The sequence below is a fragment of the Anser cygnoides genome, chromosome 2 (genome assembly GCF_040182565.1).
Source record: "Anser cygnoides isolate HZ-2024a breed goose chromosome 2, Taihu_goose_T2T_genome, whole genome shotgun sequence".
In the NCBI taxonomy this organism is placed as follows: Eukaryota; Metazoa; Chordata; class Aves; order Anseriformes; family Anatidae; genus Anser; species Anser cygnoides.
Genome location: NC_089874.1, coordinates 141,064,489 through 141,079,487, shown reverse-complemented (window position 1 = coordinate 141,079,487; position 14,999 = coordinate 141,064,489). Strand labels below are relative to the sequence as shown.

General features: G+C 35.6%; 1 protein-coding gene across 4 annotated transcripts in view; it reads right to left on the bottom strand.

Annotated features, from left to right (window-relative positions):
* The window catches only part of VPS13B (vacuolar protein sorting 13 homolog B), a 481,062-nt gene that overhangs the window by 228,403 nt on the left and 237,660 nt on the right, over positions 1-14,999 (bottom strand). For all 4 annotated transcript variants that reach the window (XM_048068672.2, XM_048068671.2, XM_048068670.2 and 1 more), the window contains 2 exons: positions 9,176-9,410; positions 427-647 (listed from right to left, as the gene is read on the bottom strand). In XM_048068672.2, the coding sequence (XP_047924629.2) occupies positions 427-647; positions 9,176-9,410 (456 nt within the window). The remainder of the gene's footprint in view (positions 1-426; positions 648-9,175; positions 9,411-14,999) is intronic.

Below are 14,999 nucleotides of genomic sequence, written 5' to 3'. Positions count from 1 at the left end.
TTATTTTCAGACATTCATATGTTTTTTCCTTACTAAAGGATACAATTGTTTGCCTAAAAACATTTTATGTTCAAAGAAATGCTAGTTCTATGAGAATACGGTTAAAAATTACATTAAACCATTTCAATATACGAACCCACAGTGACAGCAAAAAAGCACTATAGCATTTAATGGTACATCTGCAATTCATTTCATTCCATCAGCCAAAAGATGCATTTATATTGTAGCTATTACATTTTGAGAAGAGTTTAAATTACAAAACTTGAGAGAGCTTCAAAGCAAATCTTAATCTAAGCACCTTGATCTTGATGGCCCAGTTAAAAAAAAATTAAGACAGAAGAGAACTTCTTCGACCAAATGCAGAACAACTGTACTTAAATCAAGTTATTTTTAATTTCCTTTCATAAATCAATTAAATGTACCAACCTGGGGGTTCGAGCATTTTATTTCAAGGGACTCAAGGTCAACATGGAGGCAGACAACAAATGAGTGTCTGGATTCTGGCCCCGAAGCAAGTAGTTTCTGTGAAGTAACAGCTAAAGTAGAAGTACAGCCCATTGGTTCCACTAAATTAAGTGTCATCTGTTGTCCCAGAAGAGTATACATACTGAAATGATGCAGACTAATAGTCCATGGAAAGGCATCACCTAACGGTGAAAGAAAAAAAAAAGAGAGAGAGAAAGAAAACAATTAAATATTAAGATGTCATCCATCATAAACACTGGGGTATGATTTTCTCAAAAGTCAGTAAAGGCCTTAGAAATCACTTAGAATTCAGCAATTGCTGTCAATGAACATTAAATTAATCCCCAAACCTCAAAAACATAATTCAATGCTCTTGCCACTGCTTCCCTTTAATGCCCCAGTAACAGAATGATGTATTTTGTAAAAACAAATTACTATAGACATACACTGAACACTCATTTCCTATATTTAGAATGGAGGCTACCCAGAGAAGTGCCTGACAGCCTATCATGGACCTTTATCGAGAATAATCAATTGGCAGAGTCCAACAACACAACAATACAGCTTTGATACAACCAGTTTGATTGTATCAGAGAAACAGTAAGGTTTTCTTTAGATTGTCAATAGATGGGAAAAGAACAGACAGGAATATTCTCCAAAGCAGGACCAGAGAGAGAATTATTTGGGTCAGTCATCAAAAGGCCCACAGGAACTCTTTTTAGTGAGAGAAAACCTCTGGCTCTACCAGCCAGAGGTGAAAGGAACTGCCTGAAGAACTGAGAAAACAGATGATGCAATGATGCAAACTGAAGGAGTATCCCACATATCTCTTTCCCAAAGAAATAATTTGGGGTCTGCAAGAGACCGTGAACCAAAACCCAAAGAATGCTCAACAGAAGTGGGGAAAATAAGACAAGGAAAGATAAGTGGGTAATTCTCATTTCACATGCAATATACAAACATGTATTTTTTTTTCCTCTTTAGAAATGCAAGAGCATAACAATTATTTCAGATTATTATTTTTCCTCTAAACAAAGTTTCATTATTCCATTTATCAGATTTTCCGCTGAGGAAGTTGGGCCTTTTTGTCCCCACTTGAATGACAGAGAGTCAGTGCCCAACACATGAGCCTTCAATCCACCAAGAGAAAGCATCAGCCCCAGTTCAAAGTCATGTAAAGGTTGCTAGATGCAGTCTTGCATCCAAGCATAGCACGCTAGTGCTCATCCATAAATCTCACTCAGGGCAGAAAAATTCTTCATCTTTGTACAGAGCACACTCATTTGGAGGAAGAAAAGGACAAAGTTCTCATTTCTATATCAAAATTCAGAAGATTATTTGATATGATGTTTTATTTTTCACAACTCATGGCCTGGAATCACAGTGGTAAGCAGAGTCCAAATTCATCTGATAACGCAGAAGCATGGGAGCCAGTCTTAAGAATCAGAACAGAAGATGGCAGAAAAATGCAGATGTACACTGGGATGGATCCTAAAGGTTTCATAAAGCAATAGATAACTTGAACTTGAGAATTTAAATAATATATGGAGAGTCGGCTTGCTGCCTTTTGTGTCGTACGGTCAACACTGTCCTGCTGAGAAATCACGTTGTTGAGAAATACTACTAATTAAGTGTTAACTCTGATTAATTAAAAGACATTTTAGAAAAGTTTAGAAAAATAAAAATGGACCCAAACACCTTTTTATGATATTATTTTAGTAAGAGTTCTATTGAGTCATCCGCAAGTAGTGGGTATATATGGGTATATATGGTCAGGAATATATATCAGGGAAGCCTGTGTATCTCATCCCAAGAAAGAACTGAAAAATTCAGTAGTTTATTTTGCAGCTATGACATACTGAAGATTTCAGCTCAGCCAAAGTAACTTGAAAATATTTTGGAAATGTTTCAGATTATAAATTTAAAAGTAGTTAGCAAACTGTATTTTTTCCAAGTTCAGTCAGCCAAGAAATACAAAATATTAATTGTAATAGACGGAAAAAATTCAAATGCAAAGTCAACTCTAACGATATGTTTCTAATTACTATGCATGATTTTTTTTTTCCTGTGACCATCACATTAAATTAACATTGCTTTTATTTCAGGGATTAGGAAGAATCTCTGAAGAGAGATACTGTTTTACACTGTATACAGTATCTACCTTAGAAAAAAATTACCAATCAAATTTTGTTACACGTATAGAAACCGCAGTATGCTGCTGAACAAATACTACAGAACATATATGACAAATTTACAACTATGAAATCCCCCTTATTTTCATCAATTTCCTCTTTCTCAGCTCCATATACACTATGTGACATTCTAACAGTACACCAGAACTGTCCACCTAATAAAGGCTTGTTTTGTGGTTGTACTTAAGTTTGCTTTATTTGTTAAAAAAATAATAATTGCTTACATGCATTCATTTGCAGATTGGTTTTATGAAAATATTTCAGCACCTGAAAGTGCTAACCATTAAAAGCAACAGTGTTTATAGATTTTATTTCAAAACTCATTTATTAGTAGGAATAAAGGATGGAAAAAAGCCAGTGCCACACTTTGCAGATGTTTTCTCTATATGTCTAACCTTACCATCCACGTTTCATCATCTAATTGCTGAGATTCTTTTATACTAAAATATTATAAGTAAAACTTATATTGCCTCTAATGGAACCAGAGCTCACCTCTTCTCTTACTGGCAAGAATATAAAAGATACACATGAAAGAGCCCTAGTACGGTTGAAGATTCCGGTTAGTTCCTGACCTATAGCTGTCATAAATACTTATTTTTAATTTCTCTAAAGATCACTTATGTTTGAAAAACCTGAAAATGTATTTATTAAGATCAACTGTTTTGATAACTTCTTAAAATTAGAAATACCACTTTCAGATCTTTGGCAGTTGGCTGACCTGATCACCAGACAATTTTCTGGAATTCATAATTTATTTGCTACATTTTGGCAAGACTTCTTTTCTACAGAGTGAATTACTTTTGTAATGTGTATAAGAGCAGAAGACATCACCTAGAATCATTAAAGTTGGAAAAGACCTCCAAGACCATCTGATCCAACCACCCCCCTACCACCAATATTACCCACTAAACCATGTCCACACACATGTCCATGCCCACATACAACCTTTCCTTAAACACCCCCTGGGGCAGCGACTCCATCACCTCCCTGGCCAGCCCATTCCAATGCCTGACTACTCTTTCTGAGAAGTTTCTCTAATTTCCAACCTGAACCTCTCCTGGCACAACTCGAGGCCATTGCCTCTTGTCCTAATCTACCTGGACTTGTGCAAAGCGCTTGACACTTCTCCCCCATCATATCCTTGTCTCTAAACTGAAGAGACATGGATGTGACAGATGGACCACCTGGTGGGTAAGGAATTGGCTGCATGGTCGCCTCAAAGTGTTGCTGTCAATGGCTTAATGTCCAAGTGGAGATCAGTAATGAGTGGTGTTTCTCAGGGGTCAGTATTGGAACTGGCACAATCTAACATCCTTGATGGTGAAATGAACAGTGAAACTGAGTGCACCGTCAGCAAGTCTGCCGATGACACCAAGCTGTGTGGTGCGGTCAACACACTGGAGGGAAGGGATGACATCCAGAGGGACCTGGACAGGCCTGAGACGTGGGCCGGGGTGAACCTCATGAGGTACAACAAGGCCAAGTGTAAGGTCCTGCATCTGGGCCAGGGCGATCCCAAGCACAAATACAGGCTGAGCAGAGAGTGGATTGAAAGCAGCCCTGAGGAGAAGGACCTGGGGGTGTTGGTTGATGCGAAGCTCAACAGGAGCCAGCAATGTGCACTTAAAGCCCAGAAAGCCAACTGTATCCTGGGCTGCATCAAATGCAGCATGGCCAGCAGGGCGAGGGAGGTGACTGTCCCCCTCAGCCCTGCTCTTGTGAGACCTCACCTAGAGTACTGCACGACATTCAGCAGTAGAGCAAGTCCAGAGGAGGGCCATGAAAATGATCAGAGGGCTGGAGCAGCTCTCTTATGACGACAGACTGAGGGAGTTGGGTTTATCCAGCCTGAAGAAGAAAAGGCTCCAGACAGACCTCATTACAGCCTTCCAGTACCTAAAAGGAGCCTACAGGAAAGCTGAAGAGGGGCTCTTTGTCAAGGAGTATAGTGATAGGGCAATGGTCTTAAAGTAAAAGAGGATACGTTTAGATTATATATAAGCAGGAGATTTTTTATTCAGAGGGTGGTGAGGCACTGGCACAAGTTGCTGAGAGAAGCTGTGGATACCCCATCCCTGGAGGTGCTCAAGGCCAGGCTGGATGGGGCTTTGAGCAACCTGGTCTGGTGGGAGGTGTCCCTGCCCATGGCAGGGGCGTTTGGAACTGGATGGACTTTAAGGTCCTTTTTAACCCAAACCATTCCGTGATTCTACGATTACTCTGTCTTTGTTCATGCAATGTTTAAATAAAGAGATATTGCAATAGTTACTATTAGGTCAGCATTGTACTTACTCCCAGTCATGCAACATGGTAGCAGTTATTATGACTGTATATATGCACCTAGTTGAAAGCACAGAGAGCTTTGTCCAAGTTCAGCACTCACTGCAGGTGAGATTTAGTTCTACAGACTTCAAACATAAGCACACACATGACTTGCTAACTTAAGCCTGGCTATTCAAGAGCTCACATGGATAAAAAGCTCTTTAAGTTGAACTTCATTGCCATTCAGATCCTGAAGAATGTCACTAAAATGTGAATGCTAACTTTATAAAGTCATTACTCATAACAGATAAATTGAATACAATTATTACCATGTTGTGGAGATGGTGACACGGAGTATAAGCTGAACCAGATCACTATTTGAAGGCCAAATAGTTTTCCACAAAATAATTGGCCAAATGACTTAAATACTCATCTCACAATTTACAGAAATTATTTTTATGTTTTTATATTGAAATACAGCATTATTTTAATCTAATGCAAGATAATTATTTCTAGGAATGGCCTAAATACTACTGCCAAAATTCAGCTGCCATTTTTGGGTGTTCAAGTCTATATGCTGCTATTGTATTGTAGTAGTTTATTATCAAAACACTTCATTACAATTAATTCAGACACCAGTATTAGATATCCTAATCTTCTACTTCCTTACAAGTCACATGACAACTTACTGAGTTGCTACAAATATGCTTACTGATATGCTACAAAATATCCGTGAGGTTACATAATTTGTCATAGTTCACAAAAAAAGCGCCATCTCTCAGGGATTGTCCTCATATTTAAATGTATGGAATACAGTGATTTACATAATTGTCATTACACTGTGATTCATATGAGAATGTGAATGTGACACCTAGCAACTGCAGCAACAATTGAAGCTATTTTGAACACTTTTTTCCCCTGTATTTTTACTATTTCTTACTTAAATACCTGTCTTACTTTATCTTACCTAAAAATAACATATTTACAAAGACTGCATGATAGAAATTACCAGTATAACCCAGAGAAGAACATCTTACACATGCCAGTTAAGGATTGTAAAAAAAATAAAATAAAAAAATAGAAATTGAAGCAGGGGGAACAAACTAACAATCAGTAATTAATTTAAAAATACGAATGGAAGCCGGGAAAATATTCTAAATAACTAAAATGCAAGCTTCTAAACACAGGAAGACTTCACAGATGCCAAAAATGTTCTCATTATTACTCTAAAACACAGTGCTACATCCAAAGCAACATTTTAATTCCCTTCATGTTTTCAATTTCTTTTCCTGTTATAACATTTCAAATGTGAATGCAAACATTTTCGGAAGAACACATAGCAGTTCAGAAGTCCCATCCGGAACAACTTTTGTCCATATCTAACTTCACCATGTTTTATCTTACTGTTCTGGGGGGTGACTAGAACAATATATAGAAGATTTGTCAAGTAGCTGATGTCAGAAACACACAAACATTCACAGAAAATCACAGCTCACTTTAAGCAGTTCCCTAAACATTTCAGTCCTGCTCTTAAATCGAGTTTCTTTCTACTTATTTTCTCCTTTCTAACTGTTTTAATTTCTTCAGTGAATACTGCCTCATGGGTAATAACTGGGTCTAAAATTTTCCTCATCGGCTTGATTTGAACTATAAAGATAATACTTAATGTAATCTAAAACTTTTTTTTAAGGATCTTATTAAGTAGTACCTGTAATTCAACAGAAATTCAACAGAACACCTCATTCTTTACACAGTTAAATCTATTTCTGATCATATCCTACGTAGTGTGACTGAGCTAAGTTATGTTCCCAAATCAAACTACTATACTTAAAAGTTCTTTTAAGTATAGTACTTTAACTTCTTAAGTTTTTAAGAACATAAAAAGTTCTTTTAAATATCCCTACAAACTAAAATTACTTCAGAAAAGACCTGTATACAAACTCTGAAAACAAATGGAAATACATGATTAAGGAATTTTGTATAAGCAGTTTTTACAATATGTTGATATCTTAAGTCTTTGTGAGTAAGCTGTAATATCACCAAATGACAGTATGACTATGCTCCCTTTTTTATGTCCTTTTTTTCAGTTTTTCAGGTGATAAGAAACATGTATGACTGAGCACACAGCTTTCTTAAAAGTAATGATGCATCTTTGTAAATAAGCCTTTCACATCTTCTTCATGAAAGAATGAATGATTCAAAAAATAGTTTCCAGGACAAGCAAGGCTGAATAAATATCATTTCAGAGAGGTGGTAACATGTTTTATGAATGATGCTATGTCCCTGAAGTCTTGTTCAAAGACAGAATGCAAATTTGAAAGACTCCCAATGAAAGTCCATAAAAAATATTTACCTCTTCACGGGAAGAAACAAAGAAGTTAACTTAAAAGCTTTGAAAAAACTTTGTAATAGTCTGTTTAAGGGGGAGTTTTGGCATGGGAGAAGGCAACAACTCCATTAGAGAATCAAAAATATCAAGATTGTGAGAACTTCTGTTTGGCATTATTCCCAGAGCACAAAGCCACACACAAATAAATTCCTTACCATAGGCTTTATCCCAACCAGGGGGATTCTTTTCTCTCACTAGGATCTTTCCTTCAAATCTGGGTTTGACAAAATTCAAATGACTTCTTACTTTTATAAATGGTTTAAATTACATCATCAGCTTAAAGCAAACAAAAGACTTTTATTAAATTTATCTTTTATCTGTCACTATGATTAGCAAAACAGATCATTCCTACTGAAAGTAATTAGGAAAAAACCACATTACCTTTCTCTCTCTTTTTCCCCCCCAGTTGGCTGCATTTAGCACACCTCTGATATGACTTTCAGTATCAAGAACTGTATTTTGTTTCTGTTGATGCAGGTTAAGTTAAAATATAGGAAGGAGAAGAAGAGTTCAACCAATATAAATGGTAAAACAAAAGAAGAGGGAAAACACTTACAGATCCAAACAAATTTGAGATTGCAAAAGCAGAGTAGTTCTTGAATATGCTTCAACCTCAATTTTTCACAGCATACCCTTTATAACCGCTTGTTTCAGCAATATATATGCAGAAAACAGAGTATTTTTTTTCCCAGAAAAGGCCGTCCCCAAACCAGCATAACAACTACTGCATCTTCCTCTCGTCATTATAGAACAAATACACAAAATAGCAACAATACTTTCCAAATAATATATTTCAAGAATACAATAATGATCTAACCGCTCACTGACATTTCCATGAACTTTTCAACTTTGTTATAGGGCTAGATCTCATGGATGCCATCAAAATAATCCAAAAACCAAGACTGAAGACTGTTAGGGATATTTGTCGCACCTATTTCCAAAATATGTTTTTTCACATGAATATGAGTAAACCAAGATTTTTACACTGGTATTCCTTCAAAAGACTGCTGCAAATCCCTATGCCATTTACTGTGGTCATTTCTAAGGACTTAATATGATTACAAAATCATATTAAATTTAAGTAGCTTGTTTTCACTTCCTAGTTCCTTTACAGCTTATCCCCTCCATTTCTCAATCAGTTGCATAATGTTACAACTTAATTCTTCCCCCAAATTGGTCAACAATTCAAATCTCTGTCAAATATTAGGTTTTCAAATAAACACTACCAAACTTTTTCCTCATCCTTACCTCACGCACAAGAGCATCCCACCCATAAACATTCATACAATTTTCTCAATTTCTCCTTATTTCTCTACAAAAACCTTTCTACAATGCCCTACAGACACACAACCCAGAACATGGCTGTTGCTTATCATGATGACCAATAAAGTCTCACTGTTCTGATAGTCTGCTATATTTTTCTTCTCTCACTTCAAATATTAGATCCAAGACGCCTTTTTTTTTTTCCCCCCAGAAAAGGTGGCATAAGATATTTTTCCCCACCTGCCTCCATTCTGTCTTAGAATTCACAGCTCACTGCCCCCTCTGTTGTGTCAAACCAACTGCTTGTGGCTACACAATAACTTGAATGAAAAAAACACTGACTGAAAAAAATCAGTCCTTACTTTTTCTGGCTTCCCCAAACATTTAAAACATATTACAGGACTACTGCTAGTTCAGTGATGATGAATTTCACTTTGATTTCCATGGGGCAAAGATTGTTGTGAGTATTGTTAGCCATCATTAATATACAACATACTGCTAAAAAACTGCCACAGCATCACAAGTTTTCAAAATAAAATGAAGATAACTTTCATATAAGTTATAAACGGAAATTAAAGAGTAATTTTTGAATTTATCACATTACCTTCTTCAAGGATGGGTCTCAGCACAACAAATGGGATTTCCTGCAGGGGTTCCATATGTTTGTGTCCAGCACTCATGATCTTTACCTGCGGCAAGCAGACAACTAGCGTGCCAGGCATACTGGCCTGGCCATGGTACCAGCTTCGGACAGTCCCAGGAATATCACCTGATACAATAGTACTTGGGGAAGGCAGGCTGTCATTTGGAAGGAACACACAACATGACTGTACTTCAAGCTGTAAAAACAAAGTCAGGAAAGATTTCTCAGAAACAGATTATCATTTCTCCCCTTTCCTCCCTCCCATGGCATATTCATTTTGGTACAAAATCTCATGTTACTTATCTATCACAGTTGATTTAAAATGGCTCTTAGTAGAATTAAGAGGAAATATAGCACAAAATGTTAGAGAATATAACAGTCTTGTAATATATGATTACGGAAGGTGATGGAAGAAAAAGCATCGTTTTGGTCTGTAAATTTCATCAGAATGGTGTTACCATGCAAACTGAATATGTATCTATCTACCTTTCAACAGCTTCTTACAGGAAGCATGATTCAGCTAGAAAATTTTCTCACAATAAAACTGAGGAAGTCCTCCTTTTTTGTCAGTGCATTAGTTTTTGTAAGCAACAGTTAAGTCTCTAGAACTAACCACCATTTTATATGCTCTTAGTTTCTACAAAGACTTCAGCAAAGAGTTATTTCATGGTGAATTCTGTCTTTACTTTGTAGTCGATTGTGATGTGTATGTACAAAAAGGTTAATCATCAGACAAACTAGAAAAAAAACACTGGTGAAAATTTGACTTTAAAACAAATGGACAGGTACATACATAAATTTTTAAAAAAGGGAGAAAAATTAATAAAGTTCAGCTTTTGCCCTGTTTTCAGATATAATACATGTAATTTCATATGAAATAGCACTTTTTGTTCTTTATTTTCACACAATGGTGGTACTCTGAAACATTTATGACCATTCTGCCATCTTCTTATGAACTTCTAGCAAGACTAAGTGAGTCCAAATAAAGGACTGAACTCATCATGACTTGTTAATTCAGAGGTGGTGTAAGCTGCAGACTGTTACCGTCTTCCTTGGCTCTTAAAAGCAATATTCTGCACCTGGATATCAAATAGTCCTAACAGCCTGCACACTTGAATGCTTTGTTAAGCAAGTACAAACTATGATTCAGTTCACTTCTTCATAATAGTTTGGAAAAGTCTAGTGTACAAAATATTGGATACAAGATGTTATTTGTAGCTGTGATAAAAGAACATTTCTTTGCTGTCTAACTCTGTTAGACTTTCTAACAGAGTCTTCCAATTTGCCATCATTAAAGACATCATAGCTAAAATTGATAACCAAGGTTTGTACATCACACCCCCTTTCCCTTAAGGCTAATAATCTCTTAAGACCACAACAGTGATTTGGAATAGAACTGGAATTCCTGAGCACCATAAGTACTTTGCCAGTCTAGTCAGGAGAACGCAGATATTCATCTTTATTTCAGCATTTTTGTGCCCTTTTGCTTAGACAAACTGACAAGAATTCACTGCAGAAAAATATAAGTAGAATTTTGCAAAAATAAATACATTGTTTCATGAAGTCTGTGTTTGTTTCTAGTTTTAGAACTGTTTGAGTTGTAAAATGAAGTTAATTACATCTTTGATAAGTAGTTTATTGATCCAAGGTTGCAGAGTGTACATTATTTATACTGGATGAAAAGCAACAGTGTATTGTTACAGATGTAATAGATTTAGATTTTTTTTTTTTTCAAACTGGTAAATTAGTCATTGTGTCAATTTGCAAAGATTTTTACGTTGACACGTTAGATCATTTTCTGGTCTATTAGTAATAAGTTGCAGGTCAAACCATTGTGAGATAATGATAAATAGATGACAAAAGAAGTTACGATCAATGTAACTTTTGTTTTATCAGTACAGTTACTGAGTAAACAGTTTATAACAGATCATCCATATATATATATATATATAAATATATATATTCATGATGACTAACATCAAATACTGCCTGGATATACAAACCATGTGGTAATAATAACCCAAAAATTCCACCAGCCTGGAGAGATGCAATAGTTTATCGCATTACCAGCAGCAGGATCTACAGGAGATGTTTTACAGAGTACTCTTGAGAAGAGCTCTCAATACTCAGTAGAGTTGTTACACTTAATTTACAGTTCAGTACAGCTTTGTATTGAAGACAAGTTCTTCAGGTCATTTTTGTTTTACTTCAATGCATCAAGAATATTGAAGTAGACTCACAATAGTTTCACTCCTTCAAATGCTTGAGGGAAATTTCATCCATCCATAGATGGATATTTTAGTATTCATTTTCAAAAAATTGCATTGGACTTGGACAGTGAATTTTGATGGGGTGTACTTGACAGCATCAGGCCCTGAATATGTTAAATTAAAGATCTGCTTACAGCTATGGTTTGTATACTTGTGTTTCATTTAAAGTTTTACAAGGATAAGTGAAATTTGCCAAACATTATTGCAGGATTTCAAAAGCCAATGCAGAGAAAACATGGCAAAATTCCACATTTTAGGGTAAAACATGCAATAATTGTAATAATATAAGAAATTGCCAACTTGGATGCACCAGGGCCTGGTAAGTGCAAATTCAAGCATTTGAATTGCACCTGTTGAACTTCTCAAAGGCAGGTTCTACTAAGACACAACTACCAACTTCAATTGGATTTGTAAATATTTGTCTGACAGAATCTGGGAAATCTCTCTAAGAACAAGTTCCACTGAAAGAATGGTAGACTGCACCTAAAAGGATGGAATTATATGTTGGACAAAAAGTGAGAATGTGTGCTACAGATTGCTTCACCAATCAGAAAGTGCTTTAAAATATATGTAGTCCAAATATCTTAAAATTAAACTACATCAATAGCATATATTAAAGCTATCATATAAATCTTTTTACACTTTTTAAATAACTGTTAAACTGTGTGTCTAAAATTGTGAATTTAATGTAAAATGTGACTGATTTATGTAACTGAATATAAATCTGCAGCAGTAAATCTTGCATTAATGTAAGGATCTGACAATCCAAGGGAAAGAAAATGAAGTAATCTGCCAGTAAGAAGTCCTCAAGCTGGGGGTCAGATCCTGTTCATGGAAACCATCTGGTTGGGACCCTCCAAGCCACACCAAACACAAATGATCTTTTAAAAAAATATCCTATTCATTAATGCTTCGCAGCTGCACTGAGTGTTACTTCATTTTTCCATGGCAACATCCTTTCTGTTTCAAGGATCTTATTTCAGTTTTGGTAGCAACGTGTCCTTTTGCCAATACTGAACACATTCATGTGTTAAAGAGAAGGAATTATTACAAATTCTTGAAACAGTATCACCCTCTATTTTCATTTCTATTATGTCAAGGCCTACACATGCTAAGTAACGTATGCTAATGATAAACCTATGAAGTAAGCAGTATTTTCCCTTCTACTTTCAAAAAGGTACTCAAAGCATATTGCTCTAAGCTTTCATTAATATATAAACCTAAAAAAGCATAATGACTTTAAGATCTCGGTTGTATAAGAAGGAAAGTATTTAGTTACTGGAATAAACGGACTATTTTATTAATTCATATTTTAGAAAGAGGATGTTGCTCTATAGAGAGAACTGTGAAATATATACACTACACAAGAATTAGGTCTTCAGAGCTGAGGAGAGTGGGTAGGGAGAGAGTGAGCAAAGCAAAACAAGTGACAGTCCATAGCTATTCTGTACAAGCACAACAAAGAGGGAAAGGTTATACAAGAGCCTCTACAGCCTTTCAAGACAGTGAAACAGTGAGATTCACTTCCCTAGCCCACATTTTACAGCTATGTAAACCAATTAGAGGTGTTGAAGATGACCTACTAGGTGACACTCACATAAAGCTGTCTCCTGGGGAATGGCCTCTCTCCGCATTAATCATCATCTATCATATTATCTCCTCAAAAAGGCTGAATTGTTTTTCAGGGAGTTTCAGATATGGAATATAATCTCGTAATTACTCCCCAAACGGCAAAGATCCACCGTAACACATCCCATGTGGGTTTATGGTGTAGACATTATTGTAGGACTCAGCTTCTGACAATCACTCCAACCCGACTCTACCAGTTGCAGTTGAGCCAGACAGCACCGTCTGTTCAAATTTTAAAAGGCAGGCTGGAAATTCATGTTTTAAACAAAAAAAAAAAAAAAAAAAAAGATATAAAAGGAAAGCAGAGCACATGAGTATGAGGACTAAGAGAGCAGGCTACCTGTATATAAAAAGGAGTATAATAAGGATCAGCTGCATTTTTCTTTTACCACTTGAAACACTATGTCTTGGCACTATACAGTATTCCTATTTTTTCTAAGTAAGCTTCATTTAAAAAAGCTTATTGTTATTTACAGAAAGCTTTTTGTTTGACAGTTTGTGATAAGTAACCATCATAAGACATCATCCTAGCTCATAACTGCTGAATAACTGCTTATAGCTCAATTGTTAAATATCACAAAGTCTCTTCCTGACCCAAGAATACAAAAAATAGGAGCGTTACTCAATCTCATCCTCAACTTCTGTTCTTTCAGTCAATGTTTCACTTTGACTAAAATTTTGTATAGGTTATATGCCTAAAAGAAAATATTATTTTCAATAATTTCAGGAAACAGACTTATTTTTTCAAATAATTTCAGGGATAGTTAAAAGCACGTGGAATAGCTGGCTAAGCTTTATACGAAATAATTACACTCTTAGTTGGCATTCATTGCAAGATTACTCATTAATTCATTTGCTTTTAATACAGATCCTTCGTTATTCTCACTGGAATCCAGTATTAACAACCAATTAAAAATAACTGTGTTTATACTGCTCCACAATTTTAGCAACTATTAGCATGAAGAACACGTGAAAAGTGAGTATTAACCTCCTACACCGTGTAACTGCCAAAAAGACTTAAAGGCTGCATATAAAATCCTACAACAATTAAATAATAAAAGCAACTTTTTACAGTTAAGTATGGAAGTCTTTTTACTAAAATACTAATAGCTTACCACAACTCCAATGCACAAAATCTTCATGCAATATTCTATCATTAGCAAGCCAGGGCTAGGGCTAAGCAAGTACCAGCTTTGGATCCAAAATAAACTTTCCAGTTACTTTGGTTCCAAGTACATTTACTTGCTCAAACTTCCACTAAAAGAATAATCCTTTGATGATTTTAAGTTATGAAGTTCTGTTTTATCTGATGACAACTGTAGACTTTTCTGTTCTACAATCATGTTAATAAAAGATCCAGGAACATGAAAATAGCTTTAGAAAAAAAGGCTAGAGTCTAAGTGCTCCAGTATTTAACCAGAAAAAAAAATAAATCCAGAAATTTGGCTTTTTCCTATCCACAGAAAATCTAAATGCACAGTCTATTTTATTAAAGGTATAAATATCTAATACTGTACTTGAACCAAAAAACAGGGTCATAACCCTCCTCTTCTAATAATCTACACATTGCTTTGCACAAATTCACCTTTCCTATTTAGGCTGGTATTGAAGGAAAAAAGCTGTATATCTATATGCATTTATGTCTTCAAAAATATATTTAAATAAAATAGTCAAAGGAACTGCTAGGCAACAAGAAGAACAGCAAGCACACCTACCAATCCCTTATATTTCACTATGAAGGACTACTGTATATTTGTTTGGAAACACATTCTTGGATATTGGCTGTGTTTGTGCTATTTCTGTGGAGTCTGTTGCAACTTTCTACTGGTACTTTCTACTTCCCCTTCTGGCAAGATATTGGATATACTTTACCAAGTATGATCAAA